The following is a 22509-nucleotide window of genomic DNA, read 5'->3' as shown; positions in this document are numbered from 1 at the left end:
TAAAGAGGTGTCTGCAGGTATGCTGAGCGTGCGGTAAAACTAATTGTGAGCTGGGAGCGATTCAAACTCACCTGACCGTAGGTCTTTTGGTGGGCATTTAGAGAAGGAAGAGGGGGGAAAACCAGCTTTTCATGAAGACACACAGACTCTCCCCCTGTGTACCGCCTAGGAAAACTGTTGATATTGTGCATATTGATTTGGGGGCTGTTTGGAACCTTCCCGAGGTAAAATTACTGACATTAAAGGGACTTTTGTGTGAGCAGAAATGGTGGTGCAGAACAGGGCTCTTACTCAGCTACCCAGGAGGCTTCCACGGTGGGTGGTAAGCCATTGGGAGTTGCCAGATGGCTGCTGAGCTTGTGATTAAGGTGTTGGGACACCCGAAGGAGTATGTTTGAAAATATATCTTGGACCACACATCATTCTGAATACGGCATTAATTTTCTGTTTTGTGAGGAGTCAGATTTATTAACAATTTGTATACTTGAAGCTTTGTGTGCTGGGCAACACACCCTGCTCTCATTATTGTTAATGGCAATAGGAAATATGCACATAACCCCCTGTGTACTGCCTAGGCAATTTGCCTCTAACGGTATAAGTTTCTACAAAACAAAATTAAATCATATATGTAAGAAAAGAAAATGCTTACCTCTTGGCTTTATTTCACCTTAAACCTCAGTGTTTAAAAAAATGTTAAACTACTTGGTATTAATCAGATCAAGCTGGTTAAATTTGCCTTTTACATATCTGAAATGGAACTCTCTTTTATAGCTTGAAATATTGTTTTTTAGGAAGATAAAGTTGTGAGAACCTTTGACTGATCTGTAGTAAAATATTTTACTGCAATTTCATTTGCCTGAACAAATATTTTTAGAACATTAACAGAAATGTATGGCATAAATTTCAAAGCCTATCGTATAATTTCATGTACAAATATTTATATACATGGTCCCAGGGAACTTAAAAATGTAATGTTTTTATAGAAAATATACAATACAGCGTATACTCTCCATACAGTATGTAGTATCTAAAATGGGAGAAGAGAGGAGTTTCTTTCAGTATCTACAAGAAAATAGCTTTCATTTAAACTGCAGCTGATAAATGTTAATAAACAGAAATTTTGTTGTACTGATAAACCAAGAAACCCAGATGTAGGACTAAGGAGATGCTTTTGACGGAGTTTAGATAACATCACAGCGACTGCAACTATAGGAACTGTGTATTACAGGGGATAGCCTTTGCCTTTACTCGTTAAATCTTGTCCCACACATAACCCATTCACGCATATCGCTTTTCACAGTGAACACTCATAGGCTGCTACTCACTGGGTATTTGAGGGGAGGTTTGCAATGCAAGTTAAACCCAGCTCCAAGTCCTTGATTCAAGCCTTTGGCCATCTCCTCCTGATGGTGTTAAACCCTAAACCTGAGTTTAAGTCCCTCTGACTCTCAGCTAGGAACTTGCCAGCAGTCCTGAGTTCAGTACAGGGAGATGAGTCCTACCTTACATTTATGTGTGTAATGTAAATAATACTCAGATACGTAAGCTTATAGACAGCCAATTCAAGTACCCTCACTCTCAAATCAGTGCCGGCTGTATTCACTGCTAATTTGCCCCCCTTCCCTGCCAGATGCGGTTACAAGACTTGGTTCTCAAGCCTGCCGAGATTCACCGGGTGTTTTTCACAAGCTGTCGAGTACCTGTTGTAGCATGCAGGGTCACCGAGCTGAAGTAACAAATCAGTCTGAGGCTGAGCCAACGTAACAGGTCACTGCTACCGACAGGGGCAGGTCCTGCTCCAGTTGCACCCCCCTTTGCTCCTTCCTCTACCGATCACCATGGGATCCTGTTTTGAGCCAGTTCAGATAGCTACATCAGCCCAAGAGCTGTCTGACAAAACCTATGAAGTGTTTCTGCCAGGTCAGTGCAGTGAGTTGGCTTAAGGAGCCCAAGGAGGGGAGAGGCAACTGCCTTTCTTAAAGGAAAAAAAAGAAGTTTGGGTAGAGTTTTTACATAACTAGTGGATGACTAAGAATGAGCAGGAGCGTGGCTATGTGTAAAAAGAGGAAGAACAACGTGTTAACAAAGCCAAGCACAAAAATTTTCTGTCCTTCCATCTTACAACCCAGTCAGGTTGTGCTAGTGTAGCGCGGCACTGAGAAGCGAGGTCTGGCTGCTCCCTAAGGGCGGGCGAGCTGGGATCCCTGGGTGACTCCAGCACAAGCAGTGCCCTCACCAACAGCGTGTAGACCCTCAGGGTCCAAACAGTGGGCAGATCTGGGGGCTATCGATGGGTCTGTTGACAGCCATAGGCAAGATAAGAGCCAGGACCCAAAGGAAACAAGGTCAGAGACAAGACTGGGGACAAGGCTACAACGTGGGTCCGAGGACCATCCAGGAGACAGGACCAGAGACAAATGCACCTACAGCGTAGCTCTGGCAGGGTCTGGGCTGAAACGGGGCTCCAGAGCCCATGGGCAGGGATGAGGGGAGGCCCAGGTGAGGCTGGTCAGGGCCACTAAGGCCTCTTAGTGTCCCCAAGGCCCTGAAACAGTGATGGCCTTCATAAAGTGATGCTGCTTAGGGCTAGTCAGTCAGTCAGGAGGGTTTTTGCGATGTGCTAGCATTCTTTTGATTTAATTAACCCAGTCTGGAAATGCACATTTGAACACAAAACCCCTTTGTCAGCAAACTTGACGGGGGGACCCTGAGGGCTAGGACAGTGGGTACGTGTCTTGACACCTTGAACCGGTCTACGTCTGCGCTGCTGCAAACCACCAAACCACCTCCTTCCCCTCTCCCCTACCATCCACTGCTGTCAGCTGCCCTGCAAAGGTGATTTTGCTCGGGAAACTTATCCAACAGAAAACGCTCTTTTTTTCCTCCCCTTCAGGGTTAGTTTTCTGACGCGCCGCTGGCCTGACCTGAGCCAGTGAGCAGTGGTGAGGTCCCGGGGGAAGCAGGCAGTGAGATCTGCTGACCGAGCAGGGAGCAAGACTGCGTCCCCTCAGGAGGCACGGTCGAAGCTTGACCTAAGCTGATTGTGAAACACCCGTCCGAATTTTGGCTTCTATTTTTAACGTCCATTAAAAACCTGTTCAAAGGTCCCTTGAAGTTACAAGAGAACGGCTACTTTAATGTATTCTGTGACATTCAATGGTCTTTGCATACGTTCCTGTGTTGTGTTATTTACCAAGCAGCTATGATTCCTTTTTTGCACATTGGTTCCTACTGTGTGACCAGGTCAAATGCTGTCATCCATTGCGGTAAGAGGTGTTGCAGTTTTAATTCTGATGCTGATATTTCTTTAACCTTGGTGTGTGTTTATTGATCATTAATCTAACCAACTGTTGGGTTTTTATACAGGAATTACTGTAAATGTAAAAGCATACAGCACAGTTAGTGCTCTTGCTAGGAATTTGAAAGCGGTGGAAGGAGATAGCCAAAGACTGTCCAGGACAAACATCTCCTGGTACTCCATAGATACCAGGAGATATTAATATTCCCATGAAATCTACAGCCTTGGAGGTTGGGGGTACCTACTTCTAATTTTTCACAGGACTGCTCGAGGGTAACACTAGGTTAATCTTAATGATTTCAAGATTTCAGATTGTGATTACTGTTGAGTTTCTTTTAAATCAGAACTGAACAGGCTAATCTGAATATACCTCTTACTAATGAGTTCAGGACCGTGACGTTGGGCAAAAGAAATAACCCTAAACACTTTGAGGACCATTAACTTTAATGTTTGCCTGGTGACAAAAGAATAGTCCAGGCCGTGTGTCTGGGCTTTACAGTGTAGTTTTTTTTTAGTAGTGTGATGACTTTCATTTGGAAACATTAAAAGGTTCAAAATTAGTAAGTGCTGCTATAAAGCACACTTAAATCTTGTATGGAAAACATCTCAGTTTACTTCCCATCTCAATTTTTCAATGGCAAATGTTAGGGGACAGAGCAAAGCCTGCATTAAATGAGCAGCTGCTAATTTTTTCAGTGTATTTATGCTTCTTACATAGGCTGTCAGAGTAGTTGCTGCTTTTTTTATTCCCCCCCGCCCCATAAGATACCAAGGTAATAGGATTTGCTTCACAAACTCAGGATTATCCCAAATAATTCTCATGATGCAGTACGATTTTGTTCCTGAAGTGAGATATCTATAACTTTTTACATTCATGTTATTTTTTCAATACTCTATAGAAACTTGGCTTCTAACAGATATATCTGATTTTTCTGTCCCTCATTTAAAAATCCTGCATTTGAGCGTAATCTTCTTTGAAAGGGTTAATTTCACCTCTGCTAATATTATATGACTCCATTAGTTATTAATGCGGTCAACTCATAAACACAGTTTAGGGGGTACTGGCCTTGGAAGAACTTTCCAGGAGACCAATATATCAAATCAATTCTGAAGTCCCTTGACCTCAGGATAGAATTACAGGTTTATAATTTACTCAACACTTACATGACCCAGAGAACAAAGGATTGCCAAGTCAGTCAAAACTAAATTACTCTTGACCTTAAATTAGTCATTTTCATGCTATTAAAACTATAGCTAAATCACTTTTGAGGTTATTTTGAGCTTATAAATCAAGTTTGTATTTTTCCATATTTATGCTCATAACCTAGAACTATACATATACTTTAATGCATATTTAATTATTTTCTGAAAGTTACCAAACAGCTTAATTCACGGAATTGTATTAAGTGTGTTTATTTATACACATATATGCGTGTCTCCAAAACGTCCAGTTTTCTTGTGAATAAAATGAATATACGTGATATAGGTTGGCAAGTTATAGCTGACAAGGTGGAGCAGTAAGGATCCTGTGGGATGATGCCAGCTGCCTATCACTGCTTGAGGGATTCTGCAGTCTTTACTCGGGTACAGGATCAGCTCTATCTACGTTGGGTAGCTGAGGTATGACAGAGCAGTATGTGTTGCTGCCGACATACTTTGTTGACAATATTTGTCCCAGTTTGAAGAAATGCAAAAATAATGAGGATAAATAATTGAAGAACATTCCCTCAACACCACTTTTAATTGCATAATTAGGGTATCATTTTGCAGACCTTAATTTTGAACATAGTTTGATACCTGTCTGCAGCCCATGTTGTTCAGTGAAATAACTCATGTACAGAATTACTTAGATGTGGGTTTGCAGAATCAAACCCTTCATTAATTCCGATCAGATCTTAGCTTATGCAGGTCTTTCTCATCAGTCATTTGGAAAGTTAGCTAGTTCCTCCTTTTCTAGGCACTTTCATTGAAAAGCTATTTTTGAAGGTGTAGGAGAGGTGTGTAGGTGAGTAAACACTTTCAGGGTTTAATGCTACGGCTGCCGGGAATAGAAGACTGCAGTTCCACAATGTGACCTGAGATATTTGAAAAATGATAGGCAGAGATACTGTATTTTTTAAAACTTCCTGTGCTTTTTCAGTACCTCAGTAATGCAAAAAGTTTTCAAGAGTCTCAATAGTCTGTAATAGCTGTGTCTCCAGGATGCCTCATATCGAAACACAAGTTGATGGGAGTTGCTTCAGACAGAAATAATGACTTTGTTGCAGCTTTCTGAAAACTTCTGTCATGTCAGGCAGATGTGAATTCCTTCAGAGTTTCTAAGCCAGAAGGAAGCATCTCCACACTGTATTCATAAACTTAATATTTGAATGCATTTCAATTTTTTAGACCATCTGAGGTTTTTGACATAACATAGACTGGAGTTGCACTCTGGTCAGCCAGGAAGAGTCTTCAGAAAGATGCTGCAGTCTTGATTTAAAGTCTGTCACAGACAATGTATCACATAATTTCGATTAATGGTTAATTTATATTTGCTTAGTAGAAACTGGTTTCGGTGATACTCATTGACTTCATATGTCCACCAGAGCTCAGCTGAAAATTGATTGGGTTTTTTTTTTTTCCATTGCAGCTTCTGATCCAAATATTTGAAAAACAATATTGTTTGATTTGAATGCAAATGAACATCTTTTCCATTTTTTTCACAAAACTAAAAATGTGTTTCCTGTTGGATTAAATTTTTTATTTGACTCAACTTTTCCCCTGCAGACTAGCAAAAATAGCACAAGATTAAGATTATGAAGCTCCTAGGAAGGAAGGTGTCCTGTCATTTAATACCACGATGGATCCACATTGTGAGAGGCTTAAGTACAATTCTTTCCTCAGTTTGAAGGCATCTGAGCATGTCGTTCCCCAGAAGCATGCCCCACCACCAGATCACAGAATATTCTGGGTTTGGAGGCCAAGACCCAGTATCCCATTCATGCTCCTCCACTCCGAAAGGAAACACCCACCGAGACAGGGACTTAAAACAGCCTTCTCCCATCAGCCAGTGAATGCTTTAACCACGAGGCTGGAGAGTTACTTACCTTCTTTGTCTTGGTGAATATTTAGTTATTCTGTGCAAAGTGGGGCAAGCCTAGCTGAGAGGAGAATAGCAGAGCCTCAGGCAGCAAGGCTGTCTTCCCTGTAAGTGAGGAAGAAATAGGAGAAAGAGGAAGGTGTTAGTGGATGGGTATTTTATATGCTGGTTGTTAGATAAAAATCATCTTTCACAGTTCTGCGAATATTTTCCCTGCGGTATCCCAGTTCCTTATAGTCGGAATTTGTAAATAATTGTGGGTTCACCCATGTTATTTTATAAAATTCATGATGCATTGAAAATATGTAATTCAATTCTAATAAATGTCCTGAGCAGAACATTCCTCATTCTGTTATGAATGGTTTTTAGAGTAAGAGCGCATAGGAGCTAATAACAGATGTAGCACAGACATATCCTAATGTACAAATACGTATGGATGCTGGTTCTGAAGAGCTATATTCTTATTTTCCATTAATCTTTGAGAATACTAAAATTATTCCATCCTTAGCGCTCTCTGCATAGTCTGTACAAGTTAAGAGGCCCGGGGGGTGTAAGGTGTCGAGGCGTACGTGGCCGGGAACGGAGCGGACTGTGCTGTGCTGTGGAGCAAACTGAACATTTCCCTCCATGTGCTGGGGAGACAAGCACTCTCTCTGTTTGTAATCAAGAAAGAGCTGCTTTAAAGACTCTGCTTGAAACTGCTCATCGCTTTGATGAAAAATTGCCACATTAAAAAAAAAAAGAAAGAAAAAACAACCCACCCTGGTATTTATGAACTATTTGCCTGGATCTGTTCCTTTGAAGAAAGGTATTTTTCTTTAGATAAGTGCTAGTATCAGGTTAAGTTGATTATCACTTGTGACACTATATAACTCAAGGAAATTATCAGCTCTCACTCAGACTCAACTGGTTCACCAGGTTGTTAGATGCATGTGATTGATTATTCTACTGAGCACAAATTTAAAGATGTTTTTGTGTAGTATAAAATGGCTTTATTTCCCCTATAGTTCTCATGGCAGGAGGCTTGAAAATTTGAGAAAGATTGAAGTGATGATAATAGGAGTTTTAAAACTTGAGATGAGTGGGGCTTCATGGTTGAGAAGGCAAGTAATAAGAGGGATGAACTGTTGTTCTGTTAAATGCGAATGAAGTAGATTGTGTTCAAAAAATGTTCCAGTCTGATTCCTGGCTTGTCAGCCTCTGCTTCATGTCATGTGAAGTTAAGTAGCTTTGATTCATGGAGTGTTGTGTAAACATTTGTTGATTTCTATCTGTTCTGGTTTACACTTCTGCCCTGAGGTTTGCTTTGAGTTTCAGGTTTGGGCAAACTGAAATTGTCAAAGTAAATTCACTTTAAATTGCAGTGTTTCAAGTGGTTTTGCTTCGAATCCATGCCAAACCTCAGATTTTGCATAATTTCTTTTTGCATAATTTCCAAGCAGAGAGATAAATTGTGTCAGACTCCTTTGGAATGAGGTTGAAGTTTATAGGTTTCTGAACTTTTAGAAAACTAAGACTGTAATTCATTATCAAACCAGTTCAATATTGTGAGGACTTGGAGGCTGAGAGGATAGTGGGAAACTTCTGTACGACGGAGGTATATTTGAAGAGAAGAAACGTCCTTATTTCAGCTTCGAATGGACAGATGGTCATGACCTATTTCACATTTTTGAACACTGACATTTTGAGCTAGAGTATGTGAATACTTGGTCTGCTGCCTCACCTCTGCAGTAAGCTCCTTCAGATCCCGAATAAAGCCAATTGCTCAAGGACAAGATAAAGCTAATTTGAGGCAACATCTGAATGTCCATTGCTTGGATAAAAAAATAAATTCCACTCCAGTGGAAGTCTTGATAGCATTGTTCCCAGTTTTTATTTCATTCTTACACAGAACTTCCAAAAGGAGTTCTCAGATTGTTGTCAGAGAACAATCATTGGAAATGTGTCAAATGAAATAAAGATCCCTTTGTTTGGGGTTTGTTGTGTTTTTTTGTTTGAACAGTTTTCTGTATCTAGATCTTAAAAACAGCCTTCAGCATTGCTGACATAATTAATTGCTTGTATTAAGTGTTCTAATTACAGCAATTCAGGTAGTTAGCCACCTAAATGAGTGCATAATTATTTAGAAACACTTTTGACTGCAGTACTGGCATCGTCAAGGCCCAATTAAAAAAACTCATACAAAACACGCAAAAAAAATCAAACCCCTAAAGGTTAAGACTTTGAAGCACTGATACGAATAGCTATTATCCTGTAAACTAGATCGCCTCATATGTACTTGATACTATATGGATATCATTTGCTTCTATCAGATCTTCATTTGCTACTAACTTTCAGTGAACACAGAGCTGATGATCTTTCGAGTGCAAGAAGATTCTTTAAAATGGATTTTTTCCATGATAAAACTTTGAGGGGGAGAGGGAGTTTTATTAATTTAATTTTATAACAGAAGGAGTTAAAACAAAATTCATTTGATGCAGGCACAGTTCAGAACACTGTCATTAGTGGAAAATTGTCAAAGTTAAGTCTGTGCCAATATTTGAACTGGATCTGCCCAGCATAGTCTGCTGTTTCATAGGATTCATAGCATGGATGTGCCATTCTTTAATAGTATTCTGTAAACGAGTTTACATCTTCTCTAAGGCATGTGCTCTTCATTCTGCACCTGGTGATGTAGTGTAGAGTATATGTCTTCAGCGCAGAGTCCCAGTTACTGGGAGGAAAAAGGGCACAAACAAGATAAAATGCATTAATGTTTAAGAGGATAAAATATTTCCTTTTCAAAACAAATGTGTATTAAAATGGGACAAAATGAAACATATTATCATTTCAGGCTCAAATGCTTTCAGAATCTTTTGTTTCATAATGACTTTTAAAATATTTTTCCTGTGAGTCAGGATGGAAACAAAGACAGGAAAATCAGAATTCCCCAGAGCATGAAGACACAGATTTCCTCACTTACTTTGAAAAAATTATTTTTCCTGTTCTTTAATAATAAGTCACGAGCAATTGGTAAATGAACACTTTCCTTCTGTTCGTCCACTGGCTGAGCTAAAGGTCTGCCAGAAAAAAAAGGGGGAAAAAAAATGCCAAGACACACCATCTTTTCCTGAAGGTAAAGAAAAGATTCACAATCTTTGAACACAAAGTAGTTTCTCAATGAGCAAGTGAAATCTCTTGAAATAAGTAGCTCAGCAAAACTTCTGGTTTCAGTGATAGTTTTGCACAAGTGATGCTTGCAACTTTCAGCAGGATATTTATTTCTGTAGTAAGCTATTGATAAGCACTGCATGTTTTCACTATCAGGCAAGTGAGGCCTGTAAGATTTTTATGCATGTTCTTAGATGAAATACAGGGTGGAAAATTAATAAATGTCTGTAGCTGCACAAAGTTCCTTGTGAGGTTCTATGAGTACGACTACTGTTGTCTGCAAAATAGTTTATAGACACTAAAATTTTAAGAAAAGGAAGATCATGATTTTTGTCTGGTTTTGAAACGCCAGTTCCTCTAATGGCAAAGCGATAGTTGTTCTTGGCACATAGGTTTGTAGAAACTGGTGTTGGAGCTTAAAAGTTGGCTTTTTGTGACTTGGTGATGGGAGTTCGCAAGGCCATTGTGAGAATATATGTAGTTTTGACAAGACCTTTGAAAGGCAAATTTGAAGGTGATCAGATAGTAAGTCAAACTTAGAGCTAACCTTTGAGAATCTTTTCTGCTGTTATAAACTGGTTGTTGTGTACCAAAACTCGATACAAGACATTAGAGGAGGGCGAGATGATTTTATTTTAAAATGGCTAGTTTCAGCGATTCATGCTATCATAATCATGCACTCACAAATACAATGATGTGTGTACCCAAGCAGCCTGTCCACTATGCTTGTATCCCAGCTGCACATATCCAGGTGGGCTGCTCGGGAGTTCTTGCGATTGCGCGGAGGGCCAAGTAATGCTCTACTGAGTCTTCATGGTGTCTGCTGGGATCTCCTCAGGATGGCAGCCAGGTGCCACTGACCCTTTTTTGCCTTTGGGAGCTGACAGTGCTCAGGGTCTTTTACTTCTCCGTGCTCTCCCACCTCTGGGAATCATTAGGATTTATTCTCTGTACTCTGTCTCCTTATTAGGGTGTCTTAAGACACCAGCCTTGTTCTGTATTTTCCCACCATCCCCTCTTAGTGGCTGGAGTCCTTTTCCAGTCTAGGCAGAGGCAGTTCTTTACTATGCCTGTTCCTTTGTGTTCCTGAATTGGGTATCTCCAAAAGCTGCTCATAAATGTACTGTGATGTTGATGGTCCAGGTCCCACAAGAACCTGCCATCCTCACAGGGCTTTTTATGCTGTTTTTCCCTTTTTGATGCTTCCACACGCAGACCTTTCCATTCATTCTCCATTCCTGCCAGTCTAAGCATTTCCATTATGAATCTCTATCATTACTGATAGCATGACATAAACCACAAGCAGAAAAATAATGATAAAAATGGTTTAGGATTTCAGTTGCTCCTTGCAGTTCCCCAGAGACCATTACACTCTCTTCCCTACACCCAAGCCTGGTCTCCCTGCCAGGCCAGAGGCAGTGCACCTGGCACCGCTGAAGGTCCCTGTGAGGAAGACGGGGCTGGAAAAGGCTAAAACTCCAGTTGGAGAGAGAAGCCTAGAAGCTGAATACTGACAAATTTAAATAACAAATAAGGCACTTTTAAACAGTATATAAAGGTCTTTATATCAAGGCCAGATGCCTTTCTGGAAAGTTACTTTAGTTCTACACAAGGTTTTTGGCTCAGGGCAAGGGCAGCTGTGTGAAATGCAATCCCCTGCACTGCTGAGCAGGTCACGTTCATGATCTAATGGTCCTGCTTGGCTTCAGATGCTGTGGCTGTCTTGCATTGCTGAGTATCTGGTGAGCAGGGACCTAATTCCCAGATTGCTCAGGTGCTCAGGAGAGGAGGAGCAGAGATTGTGAAGGTGGAGAGGGAAGAGTGCTCTGGAAAATAGCCTCTGCTTAGGGAGCAGTGACACGGCAGTTTCCCCAAGCCTGCAGATCAGTCTCCCTTGTTCCTTACCATCATTAAGGGAAAAACACATTGTCACTATTCTTTTTTCTGCTGAGTCATCCTATAAATAAAATACTTCTTCATTTGGGACCACTGATTGCCTTAAAATCCCCAGTGAAGTAAGCCTCATGACACCTCCGCGACTTAGGTTTTACACTTCCTTTATAGACATATAAACTAGAGCATAGCCAGGTAAAAGGACTTGCACAAGATCACCCAGAGAGACAGAGGCCAGTTAAATCAATCAGTTCAAGAACCCAGGAGTTGTGTTTCCATAGCCCCTGCTGTAACTACTAAATCACAAGAGCTACTGAGGAAAGATCCTGCCAAAAGCCACTGGTTTTTTTGTTTTTTAAAACCACAAGAAGCATTTTGCTCGATTCCACAGGGTATCTCCCTAGTACTTGGTGCAGATTAATTAATTACTTATTTTTAAAAAGAAATGTAAAGCTTTGGGCAGCCCAAAGACTATTGAAGTTTTAATTCTCAGAACTATTCCCTGACTTGACTGTTATCCAGTTCCTATTCAGGCAAGATAGGAATTAAGATTAATGACCCCAAACAAACTGGTATTTCAGAGAATCAGTCTTTGCCAGGCATTATATTCTCATGACAGAAAATCATTGAGGCATAAATACAGCGCTCAGTCATTGGTGTATATTAACAACACCACGTTGTTCCCATAAATGCTGAATACAGTGAAGAGGAAAATGAAGTCTTAAAGTTCATTAATTTGGGTTGTGGCATTTTTTAAAGTGAGCAAACCAGAGCCCGTCGAATAAGTCTGTACCATTCTAGTTCCCCCCGCACCGCTGTGCAGGCTATTCGGATTCCAGAAAGGCATCTCCTCTGCTGGGAGGTTGTTTGGGCTTAGTGATGGCTCTCTCTGCAGTGCCTTTTACTAGCTAGGCATTCAGTTCTGTTGGCATTTTGTTAAAGGCAAATTGATGAAGACCAAGTCTTAAGGAGAGAAAAGTGAAAAACCACCTTTATCAGCTAGAATCAGCGACTGTTGTAATATGTGGGGTAAAAACATGCCGTTGTCTGTCAGTGTTTGTCCACTTCCCAAGAAGGTGGTTGTGGCTAGAGTCTGTTTTCTAAGCAAATGAGAGGTGGCGGGGAGACGAGAGCATTTCACCTATCCTGGGACCAGAAGTAGTCATGGTACAGCGCCAATACAGGAAGTTATTGTGGCAATTTCTAGAAGCTGTTTGCTCAGAAAAAAAAAGAAAAAAAAAGAAAAAAAAAAGAAAATCTTTCTGTGTTTGTATTTCCACACTGAAAAGACATCCCTGTGACATCATCTTGTTTGTTCTGACACTGCAGGAAGAATGGAAGAAATAAAATGGCAGAAAAGAGACCAGGCACTTTTATTTTGCTGCCAACAAAACATAGAGGAAAGATGTAACCAAAATATCCAATGGTTACTTTAGTTCTCAGAGACAGTTCAGCAGATGAATTGTTGTTCAAGGGCAGTTGGGCTCCCAAACACAAGAGCATTCTGTAGTAAGCTTAATTACTCATTTTAATTATGCATGTTAATTAGCAAGGGACTAACACAGAGCTTTTCTCCCACTTTCTCAATAAACCCACTTTGTAATATTACAGAACAAACTTGTAACTGAAAACTCTAACTGTCTAGGGTTGAGAAAAACAAAGTTTGAGGGGTTTTCTTCCTCATTAAATCACATTCAGTGAGCAGGTTACATCTACCTCTGATTATTTTCAGGACCTTTCTACTATTTTTATTCTGTTCATGGACAACATCAGGAAAACACCCTGCACTGCTGCTTCTCCCAGTGGTGTTTCCTCTGCCAATGTATTGTCTTGCCAGTTGCTCCCTATAAATGAAGTCCTAGTTCTTCCTCTGTTAACAGTTTCTCCTCAGAGCTGTTCTTCTGTCCCTCCACAATCTGCCTTCCCTGCCCCAATCCCTACGAGCACTGCTGTAGGAAATCTGCTTGCTTTGTTGTTCACGTCAGGGAAAGGCCAGGTTAGACAAGTAGAAGCAGAGACAATTGCATTCTGCAATGAATCCCAAGAGGCAGCAGAGTACCTGGTGATGGATGAGTGGCGATAGCCAATGCCACAAAATCTTCAGCAAAATAACCAGGTGCCAGAATGCAGCCCCCCATGAACATGTCACTTCGGTATTCTTTCCTACTTTGCCCGGGACCGTACCTGCTGAGGAGGGATTTGCAGAATCTGCAGCATTCCTTCATAAATTGAGGCTGTCAGCAGAGCTTGGTGAAGCCAAATAGGCCTCCAGGCTGCTCTGTTTTGAGAGAAGCCAATCCTAATTTATTTATAGTTTTGAGCCAAACATGGGCTTGAAAAGAAAAGGTTCAGATAAGGATATGGTTAGAACAGAGATGAGGTAGGTTTAAGGTGGGATTGTGATTAGGAGTAAAGGGAAAAATAAAGTCGTGCCAACATTTTCTGAAATGTTCTCTCAGGTTTCAGTGCAAATGGCATCTTACAAAGTTTCCATCATGTAAGTGGTGGAAATTCTCCAGAAGTATCTGTTCTTCACAAGGCTTTGATGAAATGTTACAAGACTGGTAACCTCTTCTATTATATTTATGTTGCACTTCTCTGCTGCTCCTGGCTTGGGGTGAGCTCTGGAATCGGAATCATCGCCCGACATTTCCAGGTGTTTGCATGTCAGATTCAAGCTGCAACCTTCTCTTAACTCGAGTGGTTTAAGAGGCTCGAGGCATTTTGTCTGGCTTTGCTTAGCTGAAGGTAATACTAATTTTATTTTCATTTACTGGTAGGAAGATTTTATTTTTTTCATTTGGACGTTGTAACTTCCTTTGGTACTTAAAACACATTATATAAGCTTCTTTTCTTTACGGTCCTTGTGATGAGAACCATCTCCCTCCACCACTTGTCTCCATCAACAGAAGGTCCACATAGTGCATGTGACTGAATATGGACTAACTGCTGCACTTGTCTGTAATAAACTCTCTAATTTTATGTCCTTTATGATTACTGTTTTCCCACCCTTCTTCTCCCCCAACAACTTACTGGTCCATCCTGTCCATGTGATGGGATAATTACACAGTTAGCTACATTTCAATATAGGTGATATTCATCTCTGCTAAATATTGTCTTTCAGTAACGGTGGGAATCTGCAGTTTAATGAAAAATCTTGCCTCTGAAAGTGAGTGGCATATGTGCATCTGGAGGCAAAAGTATCCTGTGATGCCAACATTTCATGTTTTGTATGGAGTCTGCTCATGCTTTCAGTGCAAATAAGGCTTGCTTTATGTTTTACCCAATAAAATATCAGCCCATTTAAGATAATTGTACATGAGAAAAATTAAAGTTATGACTGAGAATCAAAGTTCTTTCCTAGAAACAGAGCCAGAAAGTGAATACTCTTAATCAAATGTGATGGGAAAACAAAAAAAAGCAGATGGAGGACTGAGCTTCTCAAATAACTTCGTTATGTTTCAGTTGCCATCACTGACCTAGTCACTGTTTGTGCTGGCTTAGAAACTGATGTCAAGTGAACAATTCCAGAATAGATGATGCTGTATGTTACTCTGGGCAGGAGTTACAACATTATCCAATGAACATATTAAAGTAGTGTTAGTGTGACTTTATATGTGTTTTCCTGCTAAGCAATCAAAACGTAACAAATGAATGAAGCTCAGCAGTAATCCAGGTACCGTAAGCGTGTATCCTCAAACCAGTTTTGCAAATTGGGACAGAGAGCTATAATTGACCTTGCTGAAGTGGCCTTTATTTTCCACAGTTCATGATCAAAGTAGTTACGTTACACTGAATAACTCTTCTAATTCACGACACCTGAATAAACGGCAGGAAAACCAGCCTGGAATGCACGCTCTGCTATCTGCAGCCGTCCTGCAGCACAGCCTGAATAAAGTCCTTCCCCTTGTCTCTATGCTGAAGCGAACTCCAATGATTAAAAAATACTTCTGGACTGAAAGGTGCATCACGCTGACAACAGGCTTGTTTGGAGACTTGAGCTGTGCCTCAGCATGGCCTGGAATAGTTGTAACTTTGCCTGTGTTTAGGGTCCGTTTCCATATCTGTTTTTCACTTAAAATATTCCCTGACTGTTCCAAAGCACATTAAGCTGAAAGTTATCAGACTCCATGCAAAAGAAGAAGAAAAAGAGTAGGTCTGAACTGGCCAACACAAGCTTTTAACAAACAGAGCAGAATATAAAACTAAAAGAAAAAAATCCCTGTGGATGGTTTCCAGAGTTGCTTTGGATTTGATCATCTCTCTTTCCTCCTCTGGTTCAATTATTTTCAACTGAAAATGTTTGGCTTCTTTGGCTTAGGCTACTGCCTTTCTGCAGTTAAAAACCAAAAAGTCTTAAATGCATCCAGGTGTTTTAAGCTAAAAGTAGGGACTTTTCACAGCGCGTCTCTGAGTCACGAGCAGAGGACCAGCCCGGGGGCTGCAGAGCCTCCCTGGCTCATGGCCATCCCGCCAGGCTCTTTGGCACATTGGCAAACTCAAAACCTGCAGAGGGGAAGGTCGAGTCAGCCAGCAAAGAGGGGCACCTTTCCCCCCTCACCTTCTAGAATAGTCACTGGAGAGATCAGATCAGGGTGGGGACTGCTCATTAACTTATATGGTCCAGGCCCTCCACCCGCTCCTCTTTTTCCCTGCCCTACCACAGCGATACGACAGCCCAGGAGTCCATAAGCCAAACTGGGAAGGACTCGTTGTAATTAGGAGTAGGTTTGACTGCTTTTAAAATTGAGCATCCTGCTGGGCCATCCGTTCACAGAAAGGTAAGGCACACGTGCTGGTTTGCAAATGGTTCCAAGGCTTGGGTCCTACATGAAGACGTAGTTATAGACGATGTCAGTATCATTTATGGATCCAAGTATATGTTATTTCAGTAGACGTTTCATGGTATCCGTTACAGTTGCAGATGTTACAAGCTCCCATTATTAATTTTTTTTATGTGCTTATAACGTTCCAAAATCCTGATCGCTTCTGTTCAAATGTCATTTTGTTCTCCTTTACAGTCTTTTGGGGGAATGTCTTAACAAAACCTTCCTGTCTGTTGTTTACGTGAAAAGATGGGATTGTACACCATTGTCCGCCAATAAAACTCTAATCATATTCTTTTGAGCAAAACATACACAAAGAACAACCCACCTAACAGTAACACTCCACTCAGCATGGACCTCATCCTTACAAGGTCTAGCATTTATGCTTGGTGCTATAGGTGAAGATTTTAAATTTAAATAATTTTTTTTAATGTGCTGGAAAGCATCTCCCACTATGTGTGTGCCACTGCCCTCTGCTGCACAGAGGCAAGAGAGCTTGGCTGCTTTCATAGGGGTGGAGGTGCGGTCACCCACCCACCCATATTCCTACTTCGAGCAAGTGCTCAGGTCCTACTGACTTCATTTGGCAGCTGGAGCAACAAAAGTAGTTAAACCTTCCCGTCCATGGGAGTTAGGCACCATAATACCTGTGAAGATCTGTCCGTTTCTGTCTTCTGTCAGCAGAAAATGCCACGTGGAAAGAGTGTGCAAGTACGGTGTCCACCACAATCCCCCCAGGTTGTTGTTTCATGAGTTGTGTATCTCAAAATATTTTAGGAGGTTCACGGCAAGCATTGTTGTGTTTCTGTTGAGCATTACTAAAGCATGACCTAAAGTGTCTCTGGCCTTTTGTTCTCTCCTGTTGTATGCTTCTGGCATGTAAAAGACTGACACCCTCAAGGCTTAAAGGGTTTGGCCTAATCCAAGGGTTTGGCCTAAAATAGAAGGCTTAGCAGGATAAATGTATTGGGCTAAATACGGAGTTAAATGTAACCTTGCCAGTAACAGCTGTAGTTACCCATTCTGGTCATCAGTGCTAAGAAACTATGAAAATCAGCTAAAATCTCCAAAAATGTGTAGGATCACAGTCAGCCACCCTGCCACAACCGCCCGTCAGGAGGATAGCTCTGCTTGCAATGCAGAGCAGGGAGTTTAACTCATCCAGAGCTGCTCTCTGTCATCTAGAGCTGCTGTGCTCCTTATGCATTTATTCAGGCAATTAAGATAACACATCCACGTATCTCAGTCTACAGGTTTGCACGTTTTCACGCTGTCTTTTTTCCATTAAAGCCAAGTTTCATGTATTTCTGTCCCTCAGTTTAATGCTAAAGACCATCAGATCTGAACAGTAACTTAGACCTTTTTCAAAATTTGCTCCCAGTGAGATTGGTGGGAATTTTGCCAGTTGGAACAGGCCAATATCAAATGCTTTTGAATTATAGTCAGGTGATTTTCTTTGCTGTATTTCACAAATAAATAACTTCTTTCTCTAAAAGTGAGGCCTGTTCAACTGTGCATAAGGTTCCAGGAGTCAACTTCATCATTTTGGACACTTAAACTTGGTAACACATTGGAAAAAGTTCTGTAGCCCTGATTTCTGCCGAAGGAGGGGAATTAGGAGGAAATTACTGCCTTGGTTTGTTTCCATCTCTGACTTCTTGAAGCTTACGTATTTGAGGCTGTTTAAACAATGCATGAACTATCTCATATGGATTACCCTACAAAACGCCCCCTCTTAAGTATACGTATGAAGTCTCACATCATTTAGAGCTGGGGGATAATTTCAAGCTTTTATCTTAACTGGTACAAAAAGGAGGAAGGCTAAACCCTAAACTGTGATTCTTTTCTGGTTATAAAAATATATATATTACTTGTATGGGCTGACAGACAAAGATTTCTCTATCAAGTACGTGCCATTTACAAGCAGAACGTTGTCTCCATTCTAGTCACCAGCCACAGGAGCTCAGCTGGAGCCCTGAGCGTCAAGCTGAGAGCTTTTCTTTCACCATAATAAAGGTCCTGTAGGCTAAACTACTGGTAGTCCGTCAGTGACACTTCTGAAATCCCTTTGATGGGCTTACACAAATGCAAAGATTCGTACTTAGCAATGCTGTTGATGGTATACAACAATGATGGTTCTTGAATCGTGCTCACCCTGCATTGTCTTCTGTGTGTTTTGCATGTGTGAGTGTATATATATGGATATGTGCATGAATATACATAGATATATGAAGTGTGAGGATATATGTAGTATAGACACCTGAGTTTCACACGTTAGTGCATGTATTTAATATCAAACTGGGACTTGAAATAGAAAGAGCAAGAAAAAGCTATTGAAAGCTTATTTTAAAAACTCTGTTTCTGTGGCTGTGGTATTCACCCAACCAGAAGCACTAATTTTATCAAAGAGAAATTATGAAAAATTATGCTAGTTCTTAATTACAGTCCCTGTTTGTTTTACCTTTTATTTACTTCACTTTGAAATAATACACTGTAATGTTTCCACTTTTTAAAGACTTTTTCTCTAAACTGTGGCATCCAAGTAGGTGGCCTAGCCAATACTTCCTATTCCCCAGTCAGATGTACTGGGAAAAGGCGGCAAATTGTGTTTTCAGGAGACTTGAGAAACTTGCTGGCAAGCTTTCCTATGGTTATCATCACATGTCAGAGATGATGTCTGTATAGAACATAGATTTCTTAACATTGCGGCTTCCTTGGAAAGGAAATTTTGTTTGCTTTAGTTCACTCGTTTTAAATGAATGAAGAAGTCCATGGGGAAGGAGTCAGTGCTTAAATAAAATACTTGTTCTTACAGTTACCCCTCCAAAATTCACCGTAAATAAGAGTGTGGTAATTAATTGCCAGCCAAGTGGCACAATTAATATTCTGCAAATATAGTATCCTCTGGGTGAAGTGATATTGCTAAGTTATGATATGTCCAGTTCTGTGTTTGAATACCAATACAGCCAGCCACATGCACACACACACGTGTGATGAGAGGGTGTGTTGTGTTAATTTTAATTATTTTTTTTTAGTTGTGATACTTCAATTTTTCTTTCCTTCTTAGAGAATTCAAAGTACTTTTTAAAGGACTTAATTTCTGTGCAATAAAGCTCATGGGCAAACACTCAATAAATGCAAAATAAGGAATGCAGTCATGGTTCTAAAAACGTTTCACATTCTTCAAACTGATGCCAGTTGTATGCATTGACAGTAATCCTGTCTAATCCTCTCCACATGTATTATCTTTGTACACCTGCTTTCATTGTCTCATGTATCAGTTTTTTATACTTAGAACCACAATATACAAGAGGGTAAAGCAACAGAACAAAATACACATGCACACACAGTGGGTTATGCTACAATTTTGCATTGTAGACATAAAACATATTTGTAGATTTTGGTGCTTAGAGTCAACGTCTTTCATTAAGATATTTTTACTACTTTTTTTTAACCCCGCTGGTGTATGTCTGTGTCTGTCTGTCTTGGCAGATTAACTGAAGCACATCGAACAGCTGTAAAAGTCATTAGGAGAATGCAGTATTTTGTAGCCAGAAGAAAATTTCAGGTAAGCAGCAGCACCATTAACCATAAGTACAATTTGTAAGCTTAAGTATATGACATTAAAAGTGCTCTGAGAGTGAACTTGTCTTTGTGCATGCAGTTGTAATAAGTCTAAGGTACCGTTTAGGCTCTCGGCCTTATACTTAGCCTATGTGGATTTGTTCATAGTGTGGGTAAAACTATCAACTATCCATGGGTGTAGTATGATACGAAAACCTTCTGAATTTTTGCAGTCAGCATAGTTATTTTTCACTTCTCTTTTTTTACTGCATTTGTTTTGTTGAGGTTCTGGTTGGTTGGTTGTTTTACTATATTGACCAATATAGAAACTACTTACCCATCTGCTAGAAGAAGTGAAACGAAAGACTCTGTTGGAGTGCCTGCTAAAATACTGTTACTGTCTATACTGACCATCTAATAACTGGTTAGAGAATGTTCAACTAATTGCGTGCTATGTATGGTTGACAGATCAATAGACCTTACTGATGAATACCATGCTGTGTAAAGTTGCTTTCACATTTGTGGCCCACATTTCCAAATTTTTTCCCACAATGGGACATCATAGAGAGGCCATATTTTATAAAATTGTGGAGCATCTGCCCTCTGGAAATTTGCTGTCTTTATAGAGGTCTTAAGTTTCTCAATCAGGTTACAAAGTGCTCAAACTAAATGTGCTGTACTGGAAAGGGTCTCTCATTTTGCCTGCTTACTAAGGCCCATTATGATAAAACTTGTTTGGAATGTGGTTCTGGTATCATCATTCTCATCACCCATGTGCTGGTGATGCCATGGAAATGAATAATTAACTTCTGGCCTGATTTACAAAGCCCCTGTTATTTCCACCTGAAGGTTCATGCTTTTTTGTCCAAGAGGGTCCACTGCAAGTTAATCAACTTTCATAATCCTTTTGAAGAGGTTTTAAAAAGATAAAGCAAGAACCTAAATTTCAAGCAAGTTTGATTAGAGTTGAGCACTTAATTGCAAGGGATAGAAGTCTGAGATAAGCTCCCAGCACTCAAAAGACTCTGAATTAGGGCAGACAGAATAGCACATACATTTCCCAAGCTCATGCAGAAATCTATCTTCAGATGACTTTACCTTATGAAAGAAGACTAGAAATCTGTTTAACTCAGCAAACAAGAGGAGAGCAGGATTATATTGTAAATACATCAGAGAGAGAAACACTATGGGAAATCTAAAAAAAAAAAAAAAGAAGGAAAGAAAATTAAGGACACCATTCCTGGAAAATAAAATCAGTATATAAACGAGTTGGGATAAAAACGAGGATATTTCAAACCACCAGAGACCTAATGTTCTGGAGCTGGCAGCTAATAGCAGTCATGCCAAACCTTAAAAACTGAACTTGATTGGTCTATGGGGAGGATTCTGTGAGTTGGTTTTAGTGATAGAAAGGAAGAAGGAGGAGTTACCTTACATTTTTTTTCTTTCTTAGGGCTGTGAAATATAGCTTATAGGACTCCCCATGCTGATTAGATTTTGAAAGTTCAAAGCTGGGTGATAGTATTTTGATTTTTGCATTAGGACCTCTAAGCACACTGGATGTAGAATGCTTGAGCCCAAATGGCCAGGATTTGGGATTATAGACAGAATGAAAGTTAAAGAAGTTCTTCAAGTTCTGCATTTACCACACCTCCCTGGGAGCCCATTACCTCCCACCTTAAGTTCTATTCTACTAGCATTTCCTAATAAAAACAGCACAAGAGATTGTGCCAAAGTCTGGCAGGACATAAGATGCTCAGATCTAAAGCTTTATGGGAAAAGAGGAAAGAAAAACGGTGGAAGTTGGAAGGATATTTATACTGTGCTTTAGAGAGGACTCAGGCAGACTGCAGTGTACAGTACTTTGCAAGTATAGGATTCAGAGCTGATGATTTGGTGAAAGGGATAACAGATAGAGGACTTCTTTTGAGGGAGAAAAGAAATTTAATTGGGAATGAGCAGAATTAATTATGCACATAGTAGCCATGGGGGAGAGGGGAGGGAGGTGGGGAAAAATCCCCAGCACATCTAGGCTCTGCGCCATGCACCGTGTTTAAATAGAGTGTCCAAAGGAAAGGACAGAGGATTTAGCCAAAATGCTCTCAAAGCACCCCTGCTAGTCAATCTAAAGAGTGATACTGGCACTGTTTCTCTGGGTGAAGACAATAGGCTGCTTTTCTGGCCAGAAATAGTGATGTGTCAGCGTCTGCAAAATGTGAAGCTGGGGAAGGCAAAAAAAAAAAAAAGGGCGATAAACTGAAAGCTGAAACCTCCCTCCCCCGCAAAATCTCTCTTCTCACAAATGCACATAGATGTACACACACGCTACCAAAGCCATGAGCTCTTCTGAAAGTAATAATGCAGGTAAGTGCTGACGGCTGAGCGCAAGGAAGTCATTTTATCACGAAGAGCTTTTGCTTCTTCATTCATTTCACAGGATTTGTTTCCGTTCCAGTTCCATGCTTTCATTTGAAATTTCTAGGATCCTGTGGCCGCCTTCCAAGCATGACTCCAGCACATACTGTAGGTGTTCAATGCATGTGTGCAGTGGTGCATGCTAATGGCTCTGGCTGAAGCTGTGACAGAGTGGAAACAGACAACAAGATGACTAATGAGCTGTTTTCAGTAATTTCCAATTACTAGATTTGCAGTTTACCTTTCGTTTTTTCTTCTTTTCTTGAGTCAGAGCCAAAAAGGAC

The 22509-nt window shown here is 40.5% G+C and overlaps 1 protein-coding gene across 1 annotated transcript in view; it reads left to right on the top strand.

The window, feature by feature from the left end:
• Window positions 1–22509, top strand: part of LOC126048006 (potassium voltage-gated channel subfamily KQT member 1-like) — a 504159-nt gene that overhangs the window by 265676 nt on the left and 215974 nt on the right. The window contains exon 12 of the mRNA XM_049822381.1: window positions 19739–19814. Within this exon, the coding sequence (XP_049678338.1) occupies window positions 19739–19814 (76 nt within the window). The remainder of the gene's footprint in view (window positions 1–19738; window positions 19815–22509) is intronic.

This window comes from Accipiter gentilis, chromosome 18 (assembly GCF_929443795.1).
Source record: "Accipiter gentilis chromosome 18, bAccGen1.1, whole genome shotgun sequence".
Taxonomy (NCBI): domain Eukaryota; kingdom Metazoa; phylum Chordata; class Aves; order Accipitriformes; family Accipitridae; genus Astur; species Astur gentilis.
Note: the sequence above shows the minus strand (reverse complement) of the source record. Positions and strands in the feature narration are given on the sequence as shown.